General features: G+C 36.0%; 1 protein-coding gene across 1 annotated transcript; it reads right to left on the bottom strand.

Moving 5' to 3' along the window:
* Positions 1–15,004: 15,004 nt before the first annotated feature.
* LOC149945256 (uncharacterized) lies at positions 15,005–16,124 on the bottom strand. Its single transcript, XM_090176466.1, has 2 exons — positions 15,855–16,124; positions 15,005–15,514 (listed from the first exon to the last, which is right to left on the bottom strand). Exons 1-2 carry the CDS (start codon positions 16,122–16,124, stop codon positions 15,005–15,007), a joined length of 780 nt encoding a protein of 259 aa, XP_090032592.1.
* Positions 16,125–24,695: the final 8,571 nt, after the last annotated feature.

Here is a 24,695-nt window from a genome sequence, read left to right as displayed (position 1 = left end):
GTCAATTAGTCCTTGGTGGAGCGTAGCTCTGTATGGGTGATAGCGATTCTTACGAAGAATTTTCCACATACGATTTGCAGAACAACCCAAATCAGCAGCGGCGTTAGCGCAACTGTGACGAGGATATGCCACAAAGTACGCGAGTACATTGTTCTCGAAGTCTAAATCCGGTTGACCCAATCCGCGAAACCTAGGTTGCAAGTTACCAAATTGATTGAAATCGTGAATTGCTCGTCTTACTGTATTTACAGATGGTGCTCCATTTGGATGTCTTTCTGCGAAGATTTCAGTCACTCTTCTAAGGTTTTGCGCTGCTTCTCCATAGTAAATGGCAACTATCTCGGTACGCTCAGCTACTGAATAACGAGGCATTGTTCGAAATATTATCAAACACTGATAATAATCTCCCAAAGTTTTCCTTTAAATACCCAATGCATGTTTAGGATTGACCTATAGCCTCGTGTTTTTTAAATCCGGTCGTTTTTTTAACCAAAGTTTCAACTGGATTAGGTAATTCGGTTTCAATTATCGTTTCAAACAATCGTAATTTGGCTTCACCAACTTGTAAATTTTTCAAGCTCGAATTTTCACTGATAAATAAATTGTTTTTCGTCGAGTGAACAATTTTTAAGGGTTTTCGATGACGGCTTACAACTTTATAATAGAAATTTTTTATCTCGCACCTAGTGGTCGAAAAATAATTTTTCAAAATTGGTGAAAAACATTACCGAAAACGCTCAAATTTCTCAAACTGATGTCCCCCGGTATAGAGAATTGACCTTCCAAATTTGAAATCGGTACTATAAATAGTTTTTGAAAAAAAACACTTTTCCGAGCAAAAAAAAAGACCCTGTATATAATAAAAACCCAATCTATCAGGCTTCAGAGCAAAAATAACGAATAAAAAAATATTAAACTAACTCAATCTATCAGGCTTCAAAGCAAAAATAACCGGAAGAAAAATATAACGCAATCAAGCCACTTATTACTTCAAATATTTAAGAAACTAAGCAATGGAAAATGTAATTATAGCAAAAAGTACAACAAATTACCATTCACAAATTCAAATTTTCGACGTTACTATAATGCAACCGGAACAATTTTAGAACACGATGCATAAACTTTAAAGCCTCCTCTAACACTGGACGATTTCGCGGGGGAAAAAACGTTAAAATACAAAGAATAATATGAAACAGGAACAAACCAACGTTACAGAAATATAGACAAAAAAAGTTGGCAAGCCAAAATATACCTCTCCTCGGAAGAATTGTCCCTAGTGGTATTAATTTCTCGAGATAACCCTTAAAGATATATCTCCGCAATTCAGAGTTATTTGCTAAAAATGTTATCCCAGTTCTATCCCGCCCGGTATAAAATTTTAATTATAATTAAAATAATTGAGACGAAACGACCAATTTTAATTTATTCAGAATATTATAAAATAAGTAGTTACAACAGTGAGTTAGACATACTATAACAATGCGCAATTGAATTAACCCCTTTTTACAGTAAAAGTTTATCAGTTGAATATAATACGAAGCAAATTTTAATGAAAGAAATATCTACAGAGGGTATTTGTATTTTTCTCGCTTACGAAATACTTGCCGCATCTTTAACGCTCATTTTATTTCAACACTCGCCCTTGATGAAGATACCGTAGAATAGCAATATATTCGACATCTGGTAGTTAAAAAGACCAATACCATCCAATTTCCAATATCATATAATGACTCGCACACCCAGGAAATCAATGACTGTATTAGGAATCGTAGATGTCTAAATATCCACACCAATAAAAAATGTATTAACAAGAAGCGAAAAACCATCACAAAGCACAGAAAGCCATTTGACACAGCTCGTATATCAAATGACCGTAGACGGAATTGTTAGTGCGACACCTTACCATTAACAAACAGGAATTTTCGACGTTATTATCATGAAAACGGATAAGCTAAACAACACGACCTACACACCTTAAAGTCTCCTCCAAAACTGTACGTTTTCGTGGAAACAAAATAATCTCAAAAAACCGAAGATAAAAGAATAGACAAAAAAACTACATTATCTCGATCAGTAAAAATAACATACGACCCTTCCTTTGCCTAAAACCCAGATACATATTATATTATAAAAAGAGTATCCGAAAAACTAAACCTACTGACAATTAAAGAGTTTAACAACGTCATTGAATAATATATTACAGATTTATAACACAACGTAAGAAGAATCAATAACACAGCGGCAACGAATCACAGTCCTAAAACCGCGCTCCCGGTTCAATTCCCGACGAAATTCACAAAAATTAAAAAACAAAGTTCAATAAAAAATATCCACAGATATTGTATTCATCCGTTTAGTAACAAAACCCGCCTTATCATAATGGTTCCTTTACTTAAATATGTTCCCTAAGGAAGTCAATGGCTCGGTGGTGAAATATCAGCATGGTAACAATGCGGCCCGAGTTCAATTCCTGATCACGATCAAATTTTACATTAAAATACTTAAATATTTAATTAAATATAAGATTAATATAATTTATAAATATTTAATTAATATAACTTATCAATATTTAATTAAATATAAGATTAATATAATTTATAAATATTTAATAAATATAACATCAATATTTAATTAAATATAAGATTAATATAATTTATAAATATTTAATTAATATAACTTATATTAATCTTATATTTAATTAAATATTTATAAGTTAGATTAATTAAATATTTATTAATTATATTAATCTTATATTTAATTAAATATTTATTAATTATATTAATCTTATATTTAATTAAATATTTATTAATTATATTAATCTTATATTTAATTAAATATTTATTAATTATATTAATCTTATATTTAATTAAATATTTATAAGTTACATTAATTAAATATTTATAAATTATATTAATCTTATATTTAATTAAATATTTATAAGTTATATTAATTAAATATTTATAAATTATATTAATCTTATATTTAATTAAATATTTATTAATTATATTAATCTTATATTTAATTAAATATTTATAAGTTATATTAATTAAATTTATTATAAATTATATTAATCTTATATTTAATTAAATATTTATAAATTATATTAATCTTATATTTAATTAAATATTTATAAATTATATTAATCTTATATTTAATTAAATATTTATAAATTATATTAATCTTATATTTAATTAAATATTTATAAATTATATTAATCTTATATTTAATTAAATATTTATAATTTATAAATATTTAATTAATATAACTTATAAATATTTAATTAAATATAAGATTAATATAACGCTCTGTAGTGGCGTAGACAAGGAGGGTTCAATGTCAACCCACTGGGCCTACCTTGACTATACTTAATTGACACCCCCTTTTCGACACCACTCTTAATATTAACATTCTTGGACCCCCTTTGACGAAATTCTGGCTACACCACTGACGCTCTACGAATTCCAATCAGAAATAAATCCGAGTTACGAATAATATAATTTTTGGTTATCATCGCACGGTGAACATACATATTGCTGTTTTGATGTTATTTTCCATTTAAATATAATTTAAGGTATTATGATGTGATTTTATAAACGTATTGGACGTCTAAAATTCAGTATATCAAAATAATGCTTCATTTATTGAATTTAAAGTTAAAAATTATTATCAGTCTCGGATTGGCCATATAGGTAACCTGCCCGATGGCGTGGATCCCATGGACCGTTCATGAAGTGGGCCTCCGTAAACATGGTAGCGTTATAGTTTTTAAAAATGGGACCCTTAGTCTCCTAGCAACCAAAAAATATTAGACCCAGTCCGCCACTGATTATTATAATGGTCGAAAAATAATTTTTCAAAATTGGTGAAAAACATTACCGAAAACGCTCAAATTTCTCAAACTGATGTCCCCCGGTATAGAGAATTGACCCTCCAAATTTGAAATCGGTACTATAAATAGTTTTTGAAAAAAAAACACTTTTCCGAGCAAAAAAAAAGACCCTGTATATATATATATATATATTATCCCTTTTAATTATGGACTAATCTACTTTTTCGCGTATTTTATCATCCTATTCACAGTCCATAGGTGGTCTCTTCTAACTTAACTTATAGTATATACTATTCTCGACCACACCCCCCCCCCCTTCGGCTTTCCGTTGCTATGCAACGCGTTTTGAAATTTTTAATGTTTAGGCTTAGTTTCTCTTTTCGATATAACAGTCGCCAGCCAGATTTCCCGCACGGTACTGATGAGTTCCAAATAGAACGAAACCGGTCTACCGTTGGAATTTCTGGCTATTTTATTTAGTTTTTATGTAGTTTATAACTCGAAGATCTATTTGATCCGAGATTCGCTCGAAGACCTATCGGTACGAGTTATTAGTAAGTTTTTAATTTCTTCAAATTTGTTTAGGATTTAGATATATTATCCCTTTTAATTAGGGATTAATCTACTTTTTCGCCTATTCTAATAACTGTGGCCTTTTTATAACACACGGGCACTGTTAGAGCCGACAATTGTTATTATACACGCCTTTAACTGGTAGCAGTATGTATCAAGGGGCTTACCACTTCCTTAATATCTGTACACCAGTTACAGGCATATGAAAATAATGAAACTCAATACAGCCTTTGGCTATGCTAATTCTGTAATCAGTTACGTAATCACTTTGTCAAAGCTACAAATTTGTACACCTATTGCGGGGAGTTATCACCCCCTCGGTATTTATCTGAGAATTAAAGCTTTTTAGTGTACTCTAGCGATTACTGGTACAAATTAGATTCAGTTAATATTGTATCTTATATAATTATGTGTACAAATTAGTTTTATCAAGTGGTAACACTAATTTGCGCAAAGGTTGGACTATTCTGCTACAATTATTTCTAACCAAATTTTCGCTAAGAATTTAGTTATTAATATTTATATTTTAAAACCCAATTTTCTCCAAAGGTTGCGAAGGGAAACTTAATAAAATAATTAAAGGAACTAATCGTAACGTTAACTAATATACTTTGAAAGAATTTTAGTTCTCTTCACTCGTCTCTCGGAATAAATCGCGGGTTTACACGCTCCAAAATGGCTTTTTCTAACACTTAAACTAGTTGTAACTATTGTTGGAAATAACGTACAACTGTGAATTTCTTTCCACCTTCTAAATCGCTAAGATCTATCGAATGACCTCAACGAAAACCCTGTGCTTCTTCAGAGAAAGTAACTTCACCGCTAGGGGTCGCAGCTAAAAACCTTTAGTGCTGCGTCACTCTCCATTATTTCCTTATTATAAAAATGTACATATTATTTGTAAATTAGCATTTTTCAATTTTTGCCAAAATTTGGGCTCTTTAAAACACTTTGCACAGTGAGAATCTTGTATAATTTATAGCCAGAGCAACTAGTATTTGCGGTACCACTTGTTAAAAAAATAATACAATTATAGTCGAGCCTATTTAGATTTTATATTTTATCATTTTTTAAATCAAGATTAAGAAAGTAGCAAAGTAGGTATCTGTTATGAAATTTTCATTGCTCAGTGAGAACCTCGTTATTATTTATATCCTGGGCGTATGGCGTTAATGGTACCACTCGTATTGTGGTAAAAAAAAGCTTAAATTAAAAAATGTAACGAGTCGAGCCTATTTACATTTTTTTCTCTGTTAGAATTTTTCAAATCCAATAATGTTTAGTCTTAAAACCAATCAATATTGTCAAAGGTAAAGTTCAGGTTGGGTAAGATTTGGATTTATTGGAAAGATCATGTTTAAATAAACTCAAAAATATCAGTCGTAAAATTGTATATTTTCTTTATGACGAGAAATTAATTTTTAAACGATCCAAATTTAAACAGCGCTCTGTTCCCTGCGCGCGCTTGCTCCACGTGCGGTCTGCCACGATTTTTTTTTTTAATTTGAAAATCACGAAATGGGTAATTTGGACCACATTTAGGTAAATTTCATCAAGTTTGGGTAAATTGGAACATTTTTGGGTAAAATAAGGTAAAGACCTTATTTTTGTTTTTAGTGTTCAAAAACATTTTCGGTTGCCATGGCAAATCGAATGGGTAGTGCAACGTCTCCTTTTGGGAAATTTCATATCTCGTCTCGGACTACATTACGCCCGACTTTGAACAAAATCGGCCATAAAACCTCGGGTACTCTCCTAGTAACTGATTTGAAAGAGCTGATCTTCGAATAGAAATTTTGAAAACCTCGCTCAAATTCTAAAAGTGAACTTGGATCTTTTGCTTCCCCAAAGGGTTTTCCATTGCAGTCCAGTAGTACTTATAGCGCAAATCCCTATTTTGAGGAAAATCAAAAAATATATAACTAAGTCAGTAAAAAAATGCATGTTTTCCAAATAAACTTAGGAAAAATGTTTTTTTATATTTATTTATATTACTTATATAATTAGAATATCTATATTTTTGGTTTTTTAATAAATATAATTATATGCATGTAAAGCCAGCAGGGTTTTATAGAAATAGAAAATTGAAATAAATTTTTCTGATTATTAACATGATCCAAAGGTTTTTCGTTATTTCCTCGCACATGAGCAATAACCTTTGCTTTTGGTCTATTTAGTCTATAAGAAAAGAGGTTAAATATGGGCTAGGAACGTGGGGACGAGTGTAGATGTGCAAAATAATTGGTTCATAATTTTAGTAATTTCTTTGTTGTTTTATAGAATTTTGAATTTTCTCCTGGTGTGAGTGTAGATGCCACCATGCTAAGAGTGTCGAGTAACGGAACCAAATTTGCGAGAGCTCTATTTTTACATTTATTTGAAGCTGAGGAGTTAAGAGGGGCCTCCCTTCGCGGAAGAACAAGTAACGCACACCTTTAGGGCATTGGACGAAAAGAAAGTTGATGCTTTAATAACTACAATATTTTGTGCTTAAATTATATCAAATTACTCATTATCAGTTAAAACTCTTTTTTAGCATATGCACTAAAAAAATTCCCAAGGGCCACGAGGAGGGAAATATCAGCCCATCTTTATGCCAGGTGAATGTTCTAACGCAGAACCACCGATACATATTACGTTTCTTTGAAAATTATAAACTCAGCTTAGCGGAAGAGTATGTTAATGGTTTTTAAAGTCTACATTTTTTACGTATGCAATTTTAAAGGTCAAATCTTGTTTTAGCGCAGTCAGCAGAGATAAGAGGGTTAAAGGGTAGAACCTGTGGGTGATCCACTTTGTTAGTTTTTTTTTAAATTTATTTACGGGTTTTTTTATCGTCTTAAATATACTGTTGTAATAATGCAAAGGCGTTTATTTACCGTTTATTGATATACGAGCTGTAGTTTAGTCAAGTGGCTTTAAGTGCTTTGTTGATGGTAAGGTTTTTGCTTCTTGTTAATACATTTGGTGAGGATATTTGGATGTCTACGATTCCTAATGCAGTCATTGATTTCCTGGGTGTGCGAGTCATTATATGATATTGGAAATTGGACGGTATTGGTCTTTTTCATGCGGTATGTGACACAACGTCAACTGGAAGTCTACGAGTCGTCCACTACCAGATATCGAATATAGCTATTCTACGGTATCTTCATCAAGGGCGAGTGTTGAAATAAAATGAGCGTTAAAGATTCGGCTAGTATTTCGTAAGCGAGGAAAATACAAATACCCTCTTTAGATATTTCTTTCATTAAAATTTGCTTCGTATTATATTCAACTGATAAACTTGTACTGTAAAAATGGTTAAATTCAATTGTGCATTGTTAAGCATGTCACTGTTGTAACTACTTAATTTATAATATTTTGAATAAATTAAAATCGGTTGTTTCGTCTCATTTATTTTAATTATAATTACAATTTTATACCGGGCGGGATAGAACAGGGATGACGTTTTTTTTGTAAATAATAAGGGTTATCTCGAGAAAATAATACCACTAGGGACAATTCTTCCAAGGAGAGGTATATTTTGGCAAGCTTGCCAACTTGTTTCACGATCTAGCCCAAAAACCGCCCAAATCTAGCTAGATTTTTGGTATATTAAAGAAATTGTTTTATCATAGATAAACATCAATAGTTTTGGAACTAACAGAAATCGCAACGATTTGGCACCGTTATTATATTACATGGCTTCTTGTCAACCCACAGTGAAAATATCTACGCAATTGGCTTGTAACGTTTGGAGAAAAATCCAGTCCAAGATGGCTGATTTTGTGCATTTTGGCTTTCGTTCCGATCTTTATTAACATGCGGGACATCGCCATCTAAAAAATACTACGTGATATGAATAGCTTAATCTATCCAATGTAAAAGTCAAAATTGTCCCAGACGCAATAGGAAGCTAACTTGGCCGCTAGGGGTCACAAAGAAAAAATATTTAGATTTGACAAATCCAGGTATTCTTAATAAACGAAATATGTAAAAAAATATTTATTATATGCACTCTGGAATTTTGGCCAAGAAATCGGGCTTTTGGAACACTGTGAATTTTAGGTATTTAATGGAATTGATTAAAATGTAACACAGGGCTGTCCAGGGTGAAAGCTCAAATTCAGCGGCCCAATGAAAACACGCCAAAAACGGGTTAAGGGGGCCGCTATAGTACTGAGCTTTGCCAGTACCTATATCCTATACTTTTAGCTATATACAAGGGCGCAAACCCGAGGGGGAAGTTACTCGAGTAATCAGGTGTACACATTTACTGAAATCGATTAACTTATTTCCAAAATCATGGGTAATCACGCGGAATTTAAAATTTTTTGAGAAAAATCCTGAATTCACCGATAATCACAAGAATTCTTTGGTATTAAAAAATAATTTACCAACAATCACAGGAAAACAATGGTACTCTAGAGAAATTCGGAAATAATAACATTTTTTAGGACTCATTTGTAACCACACACTTTCCAAAATAAACACCGATAATGATTTCCGAAATCAGATACTTGTAAAATAGTAGTATTTAGTAATAGTCATCAAAATGTTCACAGTATTTTTTTATTAAATAGAAACTGCCAGACGCTTTTCTAATTGCCGCTGGAAGTGCCGTCTGCGTAAAATACTTACAATTACCTAATATTTAGGTCATTCAGACTGAATGACGGGCCGCGTCTCGAAACGTTTCGACAATTTTTTTAATAAAAATATTAAATTACTTTTATCCTTTGTTCACGGGTTATTTCTTTGTAAACCTATTTATTTTATTCCACCGAAAATGTGCTTTGGAGAGAAAACGTAATTGGCACCTTTTGGAAAAATTATTTTAATTTGACTCTTAGAAAAAGGTTATTTATTTAACATTGAAATTAAGAACTTTTATTGGAGCTATCGCAGTGAAGGTTTTACAGAGCATATGATCAACGTTGGACTCTTTAAGTGGGCTCCAAATTATAGATTACCTCGGTTTAGGCCCTTGACAACTCATGGCACCAAACTATAGACCTCGACTGTAATGAAATTACATATCTTGATCCGTTGCAAAACTAGGTATTTTTCAGGGCCCGTTATGCAACTTGATAATTTCCAGGGCCCGTTACCCAACTAGATAATTTCAAGGGCCCGTTACCCAACTAGATAATTTTAAGGGCGTTACACTAAATCATTTTTAGCGAATGTTACGTAATTAGATGAGGTTTAGGGGCCGTCCAAGAATAAATTGTTTGTTGACCGCAACGAATCTCGATTAACTACAGGCACTGTAACGAGAGCTGATGGTATCTAGGGCCAGAAACCAGGTTTGATTATTTCTGATGTTTAGGCCCGATAAATTGACCCAACGAACTTTAGGGCCCGAATCGATGCCCAATAATGTCTATGACCCGATACCAGGCATGATTATGTGTATTGCCCGAAACGACTAGGGCCTGAAACGACACCCAATAATGTCTATAGCCTGAAACCTGGCCGGATGATGTCTGTGGCCTGATATGGGGCCCGATAATATCTAGGGCCCGAAACGAGAACCGAAATGTCTAGGGCCCGAAACAAGACCCGATAATGTCTAGGGCCCGAAACGAGACCCTTTGATGTCAATGACCCGTAACAAGGCCCGAAAGTAGGCCAGATAATATATAGGGCCCAAAAAGAAGCCAGATAGTAGCTAGGGCCCGTAACGAGTCCAGATGATGTCTAGAACCCGAAAATGAGGCCCGACAATGCCAAGGTCCGGTAATGAGTTCAGATTATGTCTAGGGCACGAGACGAGGCCGAATTATGGCTAGGGCAGGAAACGAGGGACGAATACGTTTAGAACGTGAAAGTAGGTCCGATAATGTTTAGGACACGTAATGAGGCCAGATGATATCTATGGCTCGTAATGAAGTCCTTTGACGTCTCAAGAAGAATCAATGATTACTACGGCATGTAATTAGCCTCGATTATTTCTAGGGCCTGCAACGTTGCCCGATGATTTCTACTCAAAAGTAATCAGTAGAAATATTTCAGAAATAAAAATATCTCTAAATCCTAGAATTCAAAGAATTAAAGGGAATATAACCTAAAGTAATTTTTAAGCTAACTATTTCAGCAAGATTTGACTCACTAGCGCGAAAAATATCTAAAGCCCTAGAAGGTAGCGGGCAATGTTCGAAGGGTTGGTATGCCTCACCAAATACCCGAGGTTCTGTTCCCTTAAAAAAAAATTATTCAGTAATCTCGAGAAATAACAAATATTTAGTAGAGTTCTCGGTATGTAGAGAATAGAGCGCTTGACTAAAATAGCATTTGTTAAAATAGCGTTTTTCAAAACAGCATTTTGTTGCAACGGCGCTTTGTGAAAACAGCGGTTGTTGAAATAGCGTTTCTCAATACCGCGGTTTGTCTAGTCAGCGTTTTTTGGTTAAGCGTTTCTCAGTAGAGTGGTTTGTCAAAACAGCTTTTTCCATAAACAGCGTTTCTGAATATAGCGTTTCTCATATTAGCGATTTTGAAATAGCGGTTTTGGTCAAGACAGCGGTTTCTTAAAACCGCGGTTTTGGTCAAGCCTCGACTTCGAGCGACCAGCGGTTCACGAGTTTTAACGGGGTTATTTCGGCTACGGGGAAATTTCGATATATAGAGGGAGTTATCTCGAGGCTAGCGCGCGGAGCGCGCAACGGTTAGTTTAGCCGGGTGCGTCGTAGGTGCGTAGGCACCGTTTTGCTATAGAAAGCAGCGCGGCTTTGGGAAACGCTGTTTCGACAAAATGCGGTTTAGAGAACCGCCGTTATGACAAAGCGCCGTTTGAACAATTGTTATTTTGGGAAATGCTATGTTATAAAACGCCGTTATGACAAAGCGCTATTTCGACAAAATGCAGTTTTCGAAAACGCTAATTTGAAAAACGCTGTTTTGGAAAATGCTGTTTAGGAAAGCGCTGTAGTCCCTAAAAATCAGAGTTCACTAGTTATCACAAAAATATTTAAGAAATCCAATCTTTTTAAAGTAATTAGTAGAAACATTACAGAAATCACCATAAATATTTGAAATCAAAGAAATAATCGGAATTTATTCTATAATTAATAGAATTCACGAAATTTTTGATAGGTGGAAATCAGGTGTACCAAATTTTAAAACCGACTACCCCTCGCGTTAGTTGTCATGCACGACCCTGCTGCCATATAATGAAATATCTCAGGTTTCATAGTCAACGAATTGATGTTAAAAGAGTGCTATTTTTGAGGTATTCTTCGGAATGGAAGCCATTTGTTGAACTTATTATCTGCTACAATGTCGTTAGTTCTTTAATGATACATGTAACTAAGCGCTGACAACGTAGTCACGTAGCAGATAAAAAGGCATATATTTACTGCCAGTGCCCAGAAAATTTCAAGCAGTCCCTCTAGTTGCCAGATTTTGCAGTAGTCACTTGGCATAATAAATTGCGTTATCTTTCATATCTTTAAGTGTGCGCTTAGCTCTAAAGGAAAAACTTCTATTCAATTTAATTACAACTCGTTATCTGTTAAACGTAGATTAGACTAATTTTGAGTGTATTGACAATATATTTAAAAAGGTCTTAACCATTCACTGAAAATCGGGATTATAGTTTCAATGGGTAATTATAGCTACGCTCCAGAAACATAACAATCAGGAATTCATATATAAAATTCTAAGCTATTTTGTTCTTTAAGGGCAATAAGGTCTTACTTACGAATCAAACTGTGAGTGGGAATTCTACATTACTTAATCCCAGCTCGCATCTCTAGCGCGATTTGAAACAACTTGGGGTAAGGATATTCTTCACAAATTTTGAACCTTTCAATAATCGTAGAAAGTGACACCCGCAATTTCGAAACGATACCACATAAACCGAGCCGCTTACAATAATAAACTGGATCTTTTCTTGGGAATGATCACTTTAATGGAAACGATTTAGAGATTTGAGATTAGAGAGGTTATGCAGATCGCTCTAGAATTTTCAACGACATGTTGTCAGAATTTATAGCCCGGTGTACCGGTAAGAAAAAGAATCACACCACCGGAGGCCTATCATCAGAATGCCATACGCCAGCGTCTACAAGCCCGGACAGGCGACAAAACCAGCATGGGAAGTAGAACCCTACTACTGATGGTCGCACCCTCGACGCAAGCCGCTCAACCCAGCAGAAGGTGCAGCAATGGGACGACCAGCCCGCCACTTTGCACACAGCAGTGGGATAGAGAACGGATGTTCTAGCAACCCCGGCCGACACCCCACTTACGAAGGTAGAGAGCTAAGCCCATTGGAAAGAGCTCCTAAAGGGGAACGGCGGGCACACGGCAGCCCGCATAACCCGGCACAGCTGGCACCGGAGATCCCGGTGGAGCTCCAAAAGGCCGGGAGATGGGTCCGCCATGCCCTCATACGGAGGCCCGCAGCCCCACAGCAGGCCACCTAATCCACCGAGGTGGCCAGTTTGCCCGGCCCCTCTCCGTTAGCCCGGGCCGAAGCCCAGTATCCAGCCCACACCTGACCGAGGTCGGAGGTCGGAGATAGGACCATTTGGACGGAGCTAACATCTCCCAGTGCGCCACCGCCCTTATGGGTTACAAGAGCCGGACCCCGACTCCCCGGTAAAGCCACCAGTTATTGCACACTCCGACCCCTTGAGGGCCAAGTTTCAAGGACAACATCGAGAGTTACGTGATCATTTTCGACGGTTTTATTCCGCGTTTCAACTTTACTGGCCCAATATTTTAAAACTTAAAAACGACGCCATATTTTTGACGAGCTTACCCGACACGTGAAAATGTGGAATATTATAATTATTCAGCTCAATAAATCGAGAGGGAGTCAAGGAAGTTGTTATTTTTATCGCAGAATGACTTTTAAAAATTGTAAATACTGTTTTAAAATTGAAAGGCGACTAAGCCTTGTATAGTTTAAGTAGAAATCGTTACGAGTATACATTTGCGGATATAACGGATACGCTAAACAACTAAAACAAACATTTTGTATTTAGACAATACTCAAATACTGTAAATCACATTTTAGTCCATAGGTGTGTGCTTGGGTAATGCCGGGTGGGCCGGGGCCCGTCATGACCAATATTTAATGGGCTCAAAGTTAAAGTAAACTAGGGCCCCAAAAATGGGGGAAAGGTCGAAAAACGTGTAATTTAAATAAAAAATGCAAATAATTTTTCGTTGGCTACTTGGGCTACATTTACTCTGGTCACTTTGCGCCTCTATTTTAGTTCTGTTCAAACACGTTTCTGTTTTCCTCGTGCTTTAGTGTGTTAAAATTGTATCGGAAATGTGCTCTTTTCCGTTATTCCTCGAAATGAAGGCGACCTTAACGGATTTTGTAGAATCTTTCTTCGTGAACGTCTAGGTAGCTCCAAACTTCTAGAGAGCTCTGCTTAACCTCTCTAATATTCTGCTTCAAACATCTGAGTCTAAGCGAGTTTTTAAGCTTGTTTAATATATACTAATTCATGTTATGATTATTACCTTAGTCAATCGTAAGCTTAGTTTAACGATCTGTATTTAAATTTTTGATTTATTTGCAATCCAATTTGTAGTATAAAACCAAAAGAATAAAGCGAAGTACGACTTGGCCCACTTTTGCCAACAGGCAAACCGTAAAAGAAAATAATATTAAAATATGTACATTATCCTTTTCTGTCTGTATACATGACCAGTGTATGTATCGTTAAATAAAACGACAATGCGTACAAAACCAAATGAATGCTTACGTGAGCTCGGAAATAAAACATTTGAAAGGGGATACAAATGCAAAGTAAGAATTCTTTATAGACGACCCCTAATTGATCATTTAATTAACAAAAACTTGAGTAAGCTAAATTGAATAACGTTTAGTAATTGAAAATTATTTGAAATATATAATTATATAGTAACATTTCGTTATATATGAACAACCCCTACATTTCTAGATAAATACCCGTACGCAAAATGTTTTTTTTTTAAATCGACTGACGAAGCCATAATGAAAGGTTTACCTAAAGTAACCAACAGGAAGACAATTAAAAATAATAATGTTAAAATAAGTAAATTTTACATTTTCGGTTTGTATAGATAACCCCTGTGTATCGTGAAAAAAGACCGCAATCTGAACAAAGCCAAATAAACGCTTACGTAAGCTCGGAAAAAACCTTACCATCAACAAAGCACTTAGAGCCACTTGACTAAACTACAGCTCGTATATCAATAAACGGTAAATGAACGCCTTCGCTGTATTGCAACTATATTTAAGACGCTTAGAAAACCCGTAAATAAATAACAAAAAATAACAAAGTGGATCACCCACAGGTTTTACCCTTTAACCCTCTTATCTCTGCTGACTGCGCTAAAACAAGATTTGACCTTAAAAATTTCATACGTAAACAAGAAATAGGTTCTCCACTGACGCTATGATCGCTATTGCGCGATTCTTACAGAATTAGAGAAAATAAATTTGGTCGCCCGGTAACACTGCCCATTTGCCTTTGAAACGAACGAAAAAATAGTTCTCTCGGTACCCCGGCCTTATCGAGAAACCCGTATGACGTCATCCTCTTAGAGACGTTGAACGGGTCGTCGAGTTTTATATCCAGTCGATGTTCGTAACGAACAAGCTCGTATTTTTCAATCGCGTCCTTCATGGGTTGCGACGATGCGGGCCATCTCCCAATTCTGTCGTGGTTGTCGGTCTTCAGAGATCAATACGACGTCGTTGATCTTAATCCTATTGGAATCGGTCTGATTCTGTACACGGTTGGCGGAACGCAGCTCCTTAAGATATTCGTTTCTCCAGCGGCGCCAAAAAAGGTCCAGTAAAGATTGTCGGTACTTCAGTCTTCTAGTAGCGTCTTCTCTGGTAGCGAGAGCGTTAAATGGTCTAGATGGCAAAAGATGACCTCTGTCTCCGAGCAGGAAGTTGGCTAAAGTTAACGGTCTTGGCTCCGTTGCATCATTTTCAACGTAGGTTAAGGGTCGGGCGTTGAGTACAGCTTCGGTCTCAATGATCGAGGTCTTGAATTCTTCGTGTGATAGAGAACATTTCCCCAAAGTTCTTTTTATCCCTTGAACTTTTTGACGTGGTGGCGGATGGTTCCAGCGAGCAGAAAGGGACTCGGCGAGTCTCCGAATAGAACCCTTTTGAATCGAAGTATCTTCGGCCTTTCGTCCTTCGTCGGATTATCCGTCCAAAGAAACTGAACCGCATCCATGTCGCTCTCGACGTCTGCAGTAAAGGCAATTCTCCCAAGGTGAAACGTGACAAAATTTTAATGAGATCAGTATTGAGGCTCAGCCGGAATAAAGACAATTATTTAGAGCAGATGAGTTCTTATCATGCGACGAGGCATCAAAGAATACTCGTAACTTGGTACTTGCTTTTCGTTTCTTTGTATTGCGTGATGAGGTAAGTAATTAATTATTCGTGACGAGTCTTCAACTTCATGACGATGTCGTGGCTTAAATAGTCATTGATTACTTCCAAATATTGGACGTAAAAGGAGAGATCTCTTCTTAAAGATGAGAATCTCCGGAGTGCGGTCAGATAATTTGTCGATGATAAATGTTCATGTTCTTTCCAGGGCAGTTGAACCTTGTACCTCCTTTCGTTAAATTGAATCGAAGTTTCCAGGTGTTCGATAACGGATTGATCTTCATTGGACGTAGACGAATCGGTAATACCCAAGACATCGAGATCCCAAAATTTTCGTAATTGGGTTGATGCCTGTTCTTCGTCCACTAAGTTCATTCCGCAAACTGAATTTGTAGTCTGCTCTCACCAATTTCCGTTTGAAGGTCCATGAAGAGTCCAACCGAATTTCGTGTCAACTGCTGTCAAGTCGCCAAATTGTTGGATATGTCCAGAAACGATCCTCCAGTAGTGCTTGGCGCCGATTACAAGTGTCAATTCAAGATTCTTCTCGTTCGGGTCTTATGTGAGTTGCATGCCTCGGGTTTCCATCTCCTTGTAGATCTCTTCCGTGGCAACTGGTAGAAGGGCTTTATTTAGGACGGGATCTTCGAGCGCTTCTAGTTCGATTTCGTTCTTCATAGTTACATCTCAAAGTCGTACTTTTACTCTTCTTCTTTCGGTAAGGATGGGTTCTTCGCTTCCGAAGGCATAAATTATCTTGAATTCTGTTCCGGATACTGGAAGATTCAGCTTCACCGACGTTGACGCTGCAATGAACGTGGGTTGACTTGCGGTGTCAAGTAAACATCGAAATGTAGCTCGGTTCCGTCCCGCAATAATCTTCACATTAAGAGTATGTAGTAGAATGGTTCGAGGTAACTGATTTCCAGTCGTATCTGGGAAAGAGGCGATGACCTGACTCTGGTATCGGTTCCTTTGGATGCTCCCGTCAGTAATGCGTGTCTTTCTCTCGCTTCAATTTCCTTGCGGAGGAATTTCAGTAAATCGTCCACAGTAAAATCGTCATCTTCTATTTTTATTCTGGCGAACTCAAATGACAGGTCGCTTGGTATGAGCTTCATAAGTAGCGTGTTTAACATAGATTCATAGCTGTTACTCGGAACTCCAAGGGACTCAAGACTCTTGACTTGAATTTCGCAGTTGTCGTATAAGTTTCGTAATCCCTTGATGTCGGTACTTGGTTTGGTCATGTGCGAATTGATTATCAAACGCTTTTTCCCCAAATCTTGTTTTCAGAATTTCTTTGGCACCAGCGTAGTTCATAGCTGTCAATGCTAATCCTGGGACGGCGGCTGTTGCTTTCCCACGTAGATAACTTTTAAGATAGCTAAACTTCTGAGCTGCATTGAGACCAGGATTTTCGTCAATCGCTGTCTCGAAGATAGACAAGAACCCCGTCCAAGATGTCGGATCTCCGTCGAATTTCTCCAGACTTAATTTAGGAAATTGGATTGACGTGGCTTGAAGTCGACTATGGGTTACCATTACTGTAGAGTCGCTGTCTAAGTCGTCATCGGAACCTTCTTGTCTGCGGCGTTGACGTCTTTCTACTCGTAGCGTATGGGAGAGGAATTGATTCAATGTCCGTTCGTGCTAAAATGAGTTTGTCGCGATATACCTCAGCTTCGTCCATTCCCTTCTCGACTGTATCGACTGGTACCAAGGACAAGATGGTATTCTCAAGGGTTTCCCTGGTCGACTCTTTATCTTTGATTTTTCCACATATTCTTTCAGCTTCCTGTCATTTGGCTCGTTTGCTGATAGTTCAGTTGTCACGTTGTTACCGAGAGTTGTGATCGTTCGTCTTAGGATAGTTCTTTTCTGTTGCTCTCTTAGAAGGACTGCGGCCTCTGCCATTATTCTGCGATGTCTTGGTCTGAACGAAGAGGTCTGCCTTTATGCTTATTGTCGCCTTCGGTTAGAAAGCAGTTGATTCTGGTTGTTCCCGGGTTTCGGCACCATGAAGAGGACTCGAGAAAATTAAAGGGTCGAACTACTAACAAGTCTTCAGTGTTGACTACTTCGCTAATTACAGAGGTAACGCATTGAATTTAAAAGAACTATTTATTTCTGGACGATGATTACATTGTACATGAGATGCATTGGTGGTAGTGACGGTTTATAATATTCTACACTATATCAGAGTAAAAAAACCCAATTCTTGATTAGAAGGCGTTTTCATAACCTCTTGTGCTGGCATCGACGTAACAATGTAATTCAGTAGAAATTTGACTGTTTTCTTGGATGGTGGAAAAATAGAATCGCGGAATTTTTTTATTTCGGAGGCTCGAGATTTCGGCGCACCAGCCGATTCTTTGGGAAGCGGATCATCCCAATTGAGCTTTCTTTTCCTCTGGGAATCCTCCCATTCCCAAAGTTTCTAATATTGCAATTTTGCGCGGACCGTGAAAGGAGAGATGAGGCCCAGAGAGTCGTAAATTCTTGCTAGCGACTTCAATACCCATCTTTTCGTCCCCGGTTTTTCAACTAGGAATTCCAAAAGACTGGTAATTTCAAAACTCAATGTATCTTTCTGGCTGTCCCAGATTAACCCCAGGACTTTCAACTTCTCTGGATTAGATTGATTACCCGTTGACTCTACCGATTGACTTTCGCGGTTCCACAGCTGTCTGAGCGCCGTTGAATTCGTATTCCATTTTCGGAGGTTCATCCCGGCTTTTTTAAAAATAATCTTGCTTTCTTCGGATAATTTGCGCGCCTTCTCTACGTTCTTGGCTCCGGACAATAAATCGTCGACATATAGACCGGATGTGAGAGTTTGGCACGGCTCTCTTAAGTCAGATTAAAATTTCTGGATATGATGCCTCAGGGTTGCGATTAATATTCGAAATGTCTTCAGTGGAGCTTTCTTTGGGTTTCTGACGTCGTTGTGCAAAGGTATTTAAAAGCGCCTCTGTCACGGGGATCAACGAATATCTGCAGGAATGCCTTCTCTATATCACCGGAAAAAGCGAAGCGATGCTCTCTGAAGTTGATTAATACGTGGAATAATTCTTGATTTAAATTTGGACCGGACTCCAAGACATCGTTCAGTGATGGAAACTTGGATCTGGCCGATGACGCATCGAATTCGATGCGGACTTTGGTTGTTGCGCTGCTCTCTCTAATGACAGCTCGATGGGGAAGATAGTAAACGACCTTAGGAGTATCAGTAGGGTCAACTTTTTCAATTATTTGGTCTTGAAGTTGGCTTCTTATAATGTCGTCATATTCGCGGAGGAGAACTGGATTTGTCGCTATAGTTTGGTTACTAAGACCGGTTACCGACTGAAAAATAACCGGGGGTTTGAGAGAAAAGAATTAAATTTAAGTAAATTAAAATTAAACTGAGTTCTGAGCAACTTCTAAAATCTAGATTATAAAACATGACGATGCTTAAATTAAACAATAATACTGGATTTATTCAGCAGGAACTACTACGATATTTCGCGATAAAGGGCAGTAGTTGAAACTGGATCATTAACAAAAAGGGACCGTTACGGTTGGAAATACATTCTTGAAATAGTGGAAAAAAATTTATCCAAGGGAATAAAAAAAACGAAGAAGGGCCTCTAATCCCATCTACGTCATGGAATTTTCGAGGAGGTGCTTGGAATTTTGCCACCTGTGGTCAGGATATTTGACCCCCTTTCTACGTACATTTGGGAAACTAAAAGGGCGCGGGAAACTGCGCCAGAAATCTGAACCGACTGTTGCTGGACAAAGGGTCCCCCTTTTGGTGAGGGCACGCGCTGAAAGGTTGTGAAGAGGGCTACTGAAAACAGGCGCCGCTACACAAATACAATTTCTAATAAAATAAAACAGGTAAAAATACAAAATATTAAATGGAACTTAAGGGATAGGCAACAAATAAATTTGTAAACTCAAAACATTACAAAAATTAAATAACAATACAACAAAATGAAATACAAATACAATAATATGAAAAACAATAAGAAATTAATTATTCACAAAATATTATGAATATTTTACAGTCAGAAAGTATTTTTTATATAAATAAAGTTAGTTAGGTAAAAAGAGCTGTTTGCAAATATAACCATTTAATAAATGAAATATTACCAGAGTCAATGAAATTTCCTTATTTATCTTTTTACAATGGTCTGTTTAAATATTTATCTGATCAATAAGTCAGGTTTGGACACTTATAATATTTAATATTAAGTTAATCCTTCGTCACTCGTGAATCAAACTTAGGTAGTAGTAGGCATTGCAGCAAACTCTTATGAGATAATTATGCGAACATAGGAGAACCTTAACCAAATCACCAACTACTATAACTGCTGGCTGTGCAAGAATGGCGAACAAAGCTAACGTTAATGGTGACGAACACGTGTTGGCGCTAAACTAAGTGTTCTACGCAAATATTTCTTTCATTTAGAATGGTTGTCTATTTGTTGACGCACTGTCAACGCTCTTGTTGTATTTCCAGCTGTGTGAAGGCGGGTCTCCGAAAGAAGGAGCTGTGGCCTTTACGGTCGCAGTGTGCCCGTTGTCGTTGTTTTGGCGTATCAACTACCAGGCGTTGACTCCCATACTTTTGTCTGACCTTGGTGCTAGAGTACCTATACTTATTCCTACGGCTGTAGGGTCGTGCCAAAGCGGCGCTTTTCAGAGGGTTGAATGGCTGGCGTAGGTGCGACTATCAGCAGAAGATTTCTCTTGCTGTTTTTGGCTGTAAATAATCCGTCCGGGCTGTAGAAGCTTACGCAATTTGGGGAGGTTACTGGTGATATGAGATGATACGATACCCTATGTGCACGGGTGTATAAGTTCTGAAGCAATGTCAATTAATTGAGGTTTTTAAAAATTTCATAAAATGGCTTCTATTACGAAAATGGCGACAGCTAGTGTGATACCACACATCCAGACTCCGAAAACAGGGGACAAGAATTTCCAGGATAGTGGTCCCAATTCCTTCTTCAATTCCATTTCATTCAGGAAATACTTTTTCGAAAATGAACCATCTTCCCTTTTCTTTGTTCGCCCTTGATCAGTTTCAAAGTAACGTAAATGTCTAGAAAAAATTAATTTGGTTGGCATAAAATATTTTTTTTTATCAATTGACTTTTGCACGAAAATTTACTATCTATAACTATAAGTCTTAAAGTTTGTCCTTTTATTTATTTGTTTGTATGTCATGTTCCTAAAACCTCGTGAACTTTTCCAAATAAACGCGCCTAATTCCAAATACCTGATATGCTTATTAATCTATTTCAATTTTATTATTTAACTAATAATTAATTTTTATTTTACCCGACTTTGGACTTTCGCCTCTTTGCTTTCCTTATCTGTACCATTGGCTGGTTTTGGCTTTCAATTTTTTGTCTCGACTTAATAATAATTAAAATAATAATAATAATAAAAATAATCAGCTAGACTAATACTTAGTCCTAAGTCATCAAATGACTTTTAAAGACTAATCCAGGTGGCCGGTCTTCAATGCGTAGGAGGGTGGTGTCAAGCCCTGCAAGCCACGCGAGCCAACAGCTTCCTACACTTACTATTACCCCTTTGCTTCCCTTCTCTATTCTGCGGATCTATTGTTTTTTTTTAATGTCGCGGGCCGTTATTTGTTTTAAAACGTCACCCAGTTTGCTTTCCTCTCTTGCGTTCCTTGCACCCGTCACGACCTTTAAACTTTTTTAAAGGTAAGTGTGAAACGTTTTGAATCCCCCTCTTTGTGTTCTGAGCTCATTTGATGGCGCTCAACTAGCTATTGCCCTCAAAAGAAACTCAACTTAATCCGGACCCGAAAGGGTGCCATTATACAACCTATGAAGTTGAAATGGTTATTGTTAACAAGATTTGAAAACATTAAATTTAAAAAAATTGTTATATTTATCATAATTACAATGAAAGTTGACACTGATCTTTCGAATATCACTAGTCTTAGGCGTTATCTAAGATGTGTTATATAATTGAAATGAAATAAGATTAATGATAATCGTGAAATCGATTCCTCGGTTCTTTTGTAACCGGATCGAATTCTATGTGGGCAAATCATATCTTTCGAAAATCATGAAAACCGGTATTTAAATGCGCACTGCAAATCTTTGGGAGGGCTAAAGAACACCGGAAAACATCTGCGGAACACATACACAGGTGACAGATGTACTACTGGTGTTCGCTATACGTTATTTAATGTTTCCTTAGCGTAGCTCAGGGGTTATTTACAAAAATACTAGTGTCTTACAGATGTTAAAAGTGTAATATAGATGTTTCTAGAACGTCTAATGAACATCAAACGTCTGAGTTGCATCTGCAAGTGTTCTTTTGAACGTATTTTATGTGTGTTTTTGAGCGTCTAGATTACATCGGCAAGTTTTAATTTTGACTTGCATTTATTTTTATATTACAGTGTATGACACGGTAAATAAGAAATCATTACGATTGTAAATTTTACTTAGCAAGTGAACAACATCATAAAAAATTCAAATTCAAATTCAAATTTATTAATTTTTTTAGTTATACATATGTTGTTGGAGGGCCAAGTCTTCAAGCGACTTATAGCCCTGCCACTTGCTATTAAAACAACAAATTTAATTAAGTAAAATTTTTTTTTAACATATCTAATATTAAACCGGAAAAAAAAACATTAAAAAAACACTTTAAAAAAAACATAATATTCAAACACTATCTCACAGTTTCATACAAAAGTTAGAAGTTATTAATTATTATATTTTTAAACGCATTAAAGACGGCACCCACTGTTTTTATTCCCTCAATACTGATGTGATACATATTATATAATATTACTCCTTGAAATGAATAAATTCATGACGTTAATAGTAGAAAACCCGCAACGAAGAGCATTTTTGAATAAAAAAGTAGCGGGGGGGGGGGAAATAGTCACGGCCGCGCGGTAAACTCTATTTTAGCCTGTTTTTATTTTACGTCGTTTTTCCGGGGCCAAAATAGTGATTCCACCCTATAAGGACTAAATAAGCCTTCAAATTCATTGCTGCGAAAAACAGGCCAAAATAGTGGTAACCCAGTCAAACTCTATTTTCGCACGATTTGAGAAAAAGGCTAAAATAGTGTTGGCCGCGTGGTGAAGACTATTTTGGCCCGTTTTTCGGGCTAAAATAGCTAAGCATTTGAAAGTAAGCTAATTTAGCCCGAAAAACGGGCCATAATAGTCATCGGCTAAATTGGCCCGAAAAACGGGCCAAAATAGACACGGCTTTTTTTTATTTAACACCATCACTTAAAAACAACCTTGCCCAAGTCTGATAAGCTGTGTTGGGTAAATTTTCGATTCAATAATTGTAATACTGGGAAAAAAATTGCATGTAATTAAGTAATCGCATTGAAAGAAGCTTCAGTGTTTTCATAGTGAAATGTAAGGGAAGTTCGCTTTAAATATAGTGGAAAATTACCATTGAGCATGGTAGCAGATGAAAAAAAATAATTAGCCAAACCATGGCCAAACTAATACTGTAATATATGCAAATTTTTCACTTGGAATCAAAATTATTGAACCCAAAAAATATTTAGCTATTTTATTATTACCCTACAGAGCTAGTCAGACTTAGGGAAGCTTGTTTTAAGATTAGTTAAAATTTAATTTGGAAAATAAAATTGCTTGAGCTTTTTACTATGATACAGGATGGATCACATTTAATGTGATGATTCTGAGTGAAAAATTTGCAGAAGTTAAAGTTATTGGTTTGCAGGAAACTTTAGTGTTTTCAGTGTGAAATTTAAGGGTGGTTGCCTTTAAATATAGTTGAAAATTATCTTTTTAAGTCTGTGCACTTCACCCATGGAATATGTTAGGAAGTGAAAAAATTTCATTTAGCAAGCTTTTATTAAATTTTATTTTGAAAATTTGGTATCCACTCTGTATAATATATTTAAAAGCTCAAGCTTTTTTTTCAAATTCATTTTAACCATATCTTAAAACAAGTTTCCCTACACATAACTGAACCAATAAATATTTATCTACGTTATTAGTACTCTACACGACTATTCTGACTTGCACAAGGTTTTTAAAGTGATGGTTAAATTATAATTAAAAAATTAATTATTTCACCTTTTATGTAAATGAGAGAGGGTGGATCCAAAAAAAATCTTATTTAAAAGCTGAAGTAATTTTTTTTAAATTGAACACCATCACTTAAAAACAACCTGGCCCAAGTCTGAATAGCTGTGTTGGGTAATTCTAAGGTGGTTACATATTTTATTTGATTCAATAATTGTAATTCTGGGAAAAAAATTGCGTAAAATAAAGTTATCCCATTGAAAGAAGTTTCAGTGTTTTCATAGCGAAATGTAAGGGAAGTTGGCTTTAAATATATTGGAAAATTATCTTTGTTAGTCTGTGTGACCATTGGGTATGGTAGCAGATGAACAATTTTATTTACTTAAGTTAATACTGTAATATATGATTTTTTTAAACTAAGAATCATATTTAAGCACTTATTATTTTAAAAAGTTGGCGAAATGAAAATTATACACCTGCTACCATATTCAATGGGTGAACACAAACTAATAATGTTTATTTTCAGCTACATTTAAAGGAAACTTTTTTATTTCACTGCGATAACTTTAATATGCAAGTTTTTTTGCCCTAAATCTCAATTATTCAATCCAAAAATATTTAACCACCCTTTTATTCAATCCAAAAATATTTAACCACCCTTTTATTACTTTACATAGTTATTCAGACTTCTGCAAAGTTGTTTTTAAGTGAAAAAAAGCTTTAGCGTGTATACCACCATATTTCACTTATTTTAAAATTTAAGTTTTTGTTTTAACACCTCTTAAAAACGACCTTGCCCAAGTCTTGAAGTATGGGATTACATTTCTTTTATTCAATGTCATTCTGGGTGAAATTTAAGAGAAGTTGCCTTTAAATATCTT

The sequence above is a fragment of the Leiobunum rupestre genome, chromosome 5, assembly GCF_980474605.1.
Source record: "Leiobunum rupestre chromosome 5, qqLeiRupe1.1.hap1, whole genome shotgun sequence".
Classification (NCBI taxonomy): Eukaryota; Metazoa; Arthropoda; class Arachnida; order Opiliones; family Sclerosomatidae; genus Leiobunum; species Leiobunum rupestre.
This window is presented reverse-complemented; position numbering and strand designations above follow the sequence as displayed.